This window comes from Mastomys coucha, unplaced genomic scaffold (assembly GCF_008632895.1).
Source record: "Mastomys coucha isolate ucsf_1 unplaced genomic scaffold, UCSF_Mcou_1 pScaffold12, whole genome shotgun sequence".
NCBI classification, from domain to species: domain Eukaryota; kingdom Metazoa; phylum Chordata; class Mammalia; order Rodentia; family Muridae; genus Mastomys; species Mastomys coucha.
This window is the reverse complement of record NW_022196894.1, coordinates 94252682-94257028: the sequence shown is the minus strand read 5'-3', so window position 1 is coordinate 94257028 and position 4347 is coordinate 94252682. Positions and strand designations below refer to the sequence as shown.

Here is a 4347-nt window from a genome sequence, read left to right as displayed (position 1 = left end):
TGTAGACCAGGCTGGCCTCGAACTCAGAAATCCGCCTGCCTCTGCCTCCCAAGTGCTGGGAGTAAAAGGGTGGGCCACCACTGCCCGGCTTTTTGTTTTGTTTTGTTTTGTTTGTGGCATTCTCTTCTTTTGAGGTGTGAGTAGGTAAGTGTTTTGTCTTTCCTTTTGCCTGCCTTCCTCTCAGCCCCTCTTACCTAATAGTAAACATGGGGTGACATGCGTCCCCACACCTGGCCACCCTGCTTAAGGAACAGACTGACTGACTGGCTTTCCCAAACAAACCTTGGGAGAAGGGCTTCATTTTTATATTTCCACTAAACTTTAATTACCCAACTAGTAGAATACGCTTGTGTCACTCTTTAAAAGTAAATATTTCAAAGGTGTGATCGTATATAGGAAGACTTGATTTATTTCATTTAGCTTACAGGTGTCTTAGTGTCCGTATTTGGGAGGGTGGGCTTTCATGTGCAGCCCTAACTAGCCTTAAACTCGGAGAGTTCTGCTTGCCTTTTTTGCGTTAGTGCTTGGATTAAAAAGTGCACCATCACACAGGGCCAAGGCATTTTATACTTTTTTGCTGGTGCAGGGATCAAACCCAAGTAGACACCTGGCAATAGTGGATAAATAGCCACTTTACTATAAGGTGCTACCCATACACCCACACTTCGTTACACTGTGATTTGCTTGTTTTTCCTGGAACCCTTTAAGTCATGGAAACCACCAGTTTGTTGGAATTTGTGCCACATCCTGTGAATATCAGAACTTAGTTCATTCTCACTTTCGTGTACATGTGGAGAACTCAGGTCTCAGGCTTGGTGGTCCAACCTGAAAGTAATTTAAATATGACCTGTTGACTTAATTTGTCTGTTTCTACAATCGTTACAAAGAATTGTTCATTTTGTTTTGTTTTGCTGAGCTTGATGTAAGACAGATGGGATCCAGAAAGACTATTTCTTACTGCTTATGGTTTAGTTTTGAACTTAATAAATTTAAGTTATGTCATCACATTTATAATACCTATGCTTTTCAGATTCTTCAAACACCCAAATGAAAATAACTCAAAAATTGATCTTTGTAGTTACTCATATGGTATCAAGCAAGGAAGGAACTGTGTCAGATAGCATGACTTACAGGAAGGTGCATGAAGGTGAATGGTCTTCCATGTGTGGGTATAAGTCTTGTCAGGACAATGGCTGCTGTGTGGCAATTAGATTATCCATACTTAGAAGAATATGGGGGACTGGTAGGGTTACAAGCTTTTGTATTAATCTCTTGTGTGTTAATGGTGCTGCGAAGAAGTGCAGCATAGGCTTAAGGCTTAATCCCAGCTAATGACAAGATTTAGGACTCTTCAGCATACATTGTGTCCTTGTTTGGGGTTGTGTGAGGTTGTCAAGATATCCATTGTAGACGCATTCTGCATTGAATCAAAGTTGAATACAAAGTTTATAAATGTCTCTTCTCTTGTTTTAGGATAAAGCATCAGACAAAAAAGTGCAGATAAAAGGGAAGAGGGGAGCAAAGGGCAAACAGGCTGAAGTGGCCGACCAGCAAACTACAGATCTGCCTGCAGAAAATGGAGAGACGGAAAACCAGGTCAGGAGAGTGCGCATGCATGCACCCTGATTCTGAGCAACAGATGTTAAGTTGGATCTTTTGTGTAGCGGGTTAAGTTTTTATGGGAACTTTTCTGTACAGTTCTCCCCCATGAATAGGTAACACGTTAATGAACTAGTTTTACTTGGACTTGTACAAATTAGTGAGAGTAAATAAGAGATGTCAATTTTACCTGCAGAAGGGTGCAGAGCTCATAGAGGTTTTCCCACGTGGCTTTGTAAGGTGGTGTTGGAACGGGTGAGCGAGCTGGTTCTCTGCCTTACATTGCAGTGGTCAGCTTGCTGTATCTCTGAGGCTACTCTTGTGCTAGAATCCTAGTTTTTATATTCTGGATGTATACATTATTAGACTCATTCCAATTACGACAAAAATGACAGTTTTGTTTCTTCTGAAAAGTAGTTGATAGTTTAGGGTAACTTGGTTCAGAAAAATAACTTTTTTGGTTTTTCGAGACAGGGTTTCTCTGTATAGCTCTGGCTGTCTTGGAACTCAGAAATCCACCTGTCTCTGCCTCCCAAGTGCTGGGATTAAAGGCGTGCACCACCACTGCCCAGCTTTGTTTTTGTTTTTGTTTTCAAGACAGGGTTTCTCTATAAAGCCCTGGCTGACTTGGAACTTGTTCTATAGCCCAGGCTGGCCTCCAACTCTGCCTGCCTCTGTTTCCCAAGTGCTGGGATTAAAGGTATGTACCACCAGTGTGTGGCTGATTTCTGTCTTTCTGAGCTGTGAGGAAAAGATTGAAAGTGTGGTGCTGGAGAGCTGGCTCAGAGGTTAAGAGCACTGGCTGCTCTCCCAAAGGACGGTGGTTCAATTTCCAGCATCCACATGGCAGCTCACTCACAACTGTGTGTAACTCCCAGTTCCAGGGAATTAATACCCTCAAACACATGCAAGCAAAACACCAATGCACATAGAAATTTAAAAACTATACGGAGAAACCCTGTCTCGAAAAACCAAAGGAAGAAAGAAATTTAAAGGGGTGGGGGTACTCAAAGTACAGTAGAAGGTTGAAACAGCGTCTTGAACTGACACTCCTGCCTCAGCCTCATAACTGTGGGGGCTCCGGGTATGAGCCACCGTGCTTGACTGACACACCTGCCTCAGCCTCACAACTGTGGGTGCTCCGGGTATGAGCCACCGTGCTTGGCAACAGCTAGCTTTTATTAAACTTAGCATTCTTATTTTATTACATATTATTATATATGCTTTATTGTATATGCTAAGCTTGGGAAGGCAAATTTCATGTTATGTAGGATTGTGGTAGTATCTCTTGCTGGACCAATCTTTCCTGCATACTGGATTATGCAGGTGGGCTCCTGCACTCACATGGCATCTGTGTGTGCGCCGAGGAACTCTGGTTTTCCTTTCTGTATGGCAGTTGGTTTTACCCACTGAGCCAGTCCTCCAGCCTCAATAGTATTACAATGATTTTTGGTGTGATCTTATTGTTATTGTTGGCCTGGAACTAGCTCTAGCCCAGGCTAGCCTTGACAGCAACTTGTGTTGTCAGATATTTGCATCTCAGAAAGTTTTGTTATTTTTTTTTTCTTTTTCAAGGTACCAGAGATCAAACTCAGATATTTATGCATACTAGATAAAGACTAAATTTATAACCAGCAGCTACACACTTTTGAACATTTTTTTCTAGTTCTAACTGCATGTCCAGTATTAAGTGATTGGGACTCAAACTACTTATCTAATCCCAATCATAACAGATTGAGCCGGGCACTATGGTGCACATCTATAGTACCAGTGGGTGGCAAGTTTCAGGTAGAATCAACAGCTGAAGGCATGCATTCTCATAGTAACCAGATAGAGTTAACTCTCCTACAAGATTGCCAAAATCCTAAGCCACTGCACTTGGCAGACTAAGAAAACTTGCTTCAAGCTGGGCAGTGGTGGTGTGTACCTTTAATCCCAGCACTTGGGAGGCAAAGGCAGGTGGATTTCTGAGTTCGAGGCCAGCCTGGTCTACAAAGTGAGTTCCAGGATAGCCAGGATTATACAGAAAAACCGTCTCAAAAAAAGCCAAAAAAGAAAAGAAAACTTGCTTCAGTTGATCAACACAGTACTGTATGTTCTATGTAGCAACCCCTAGGGTGTGTATAAAGGGACTTAAATGTTTGCAGGTCATTAACATGAACTCACAACATGCGTTCTGTTCTGTTGGGTCCATTGAAGGCAGATGTAGGTAGCAACCCTGCAGTGTCACTTGGATAAAGCTGGAAGGCCAATGTAAACAGGCAGATCACCAAAAAGAAGCACAGACATTTTGAAACAAGTGACAATAAAGCTGGGGAGTATACTAGACTTTAAATGAGGCAGCCTGAGCAGCCAAGGCTTCACACTGTTTTCTCTGTGTGTGCACTTGCCACCTTGATTGCAAGTCTTACAAGAGTGGATGTGTTTGGCAAGCACAGAATCTGTTAATAAAATATTAAGAAATAGGATGGCTAGGCATGGTGGCACACACTTTAATCCCTGCCTTCTCTGGGCAGAGGAAGGTATATCTTTGTGATTTTGATCCTGGTCTATATAGTGACTTCCAAGACAGCCAGAGCCTTGTGAAGAGATCCTGTCTCAGGAGGAGGAGGGGTGGGATATATAAGCACACTATTCTGTAACATATGGTGTACTTGATGTTTGCTTTTTCTGTGATTTGCAGAGTCCAGCTTCTGAAGAAGAGAAAGAAGCCAAGTCCGACTAAGCATCCATCACATCTGTCAGTGT

At 42.5% G+C, this 4347-nt stretch overlaps 1 protein-coding gene across 1 annotated transcript in view; it reads left to right on the top strand.

Annotated features, from left to right (window-relative positions):
• Positions 1 to 4347, top strand: part of Hmgn1 (high mobility group nucleosome binding domain 1) — a 6222-nt gene extending 1875 nt beyond the window's left edge. Inside the window, exons 5-6 of the mRNA XM_031364525.1 lie at positions 1474 to 1596; positions 4283 to 4347. Coding sequence (XP_031220385.1) covers positions 1474 to 1596; positions 4283 to 4324 — 165 coding nt within the window. The 3' untranslated portion in view covers positions 4325 to 4347. The remainder of the gene's footprint in view (positions 1 to 1473; positions 1597 to 4282) is intronic.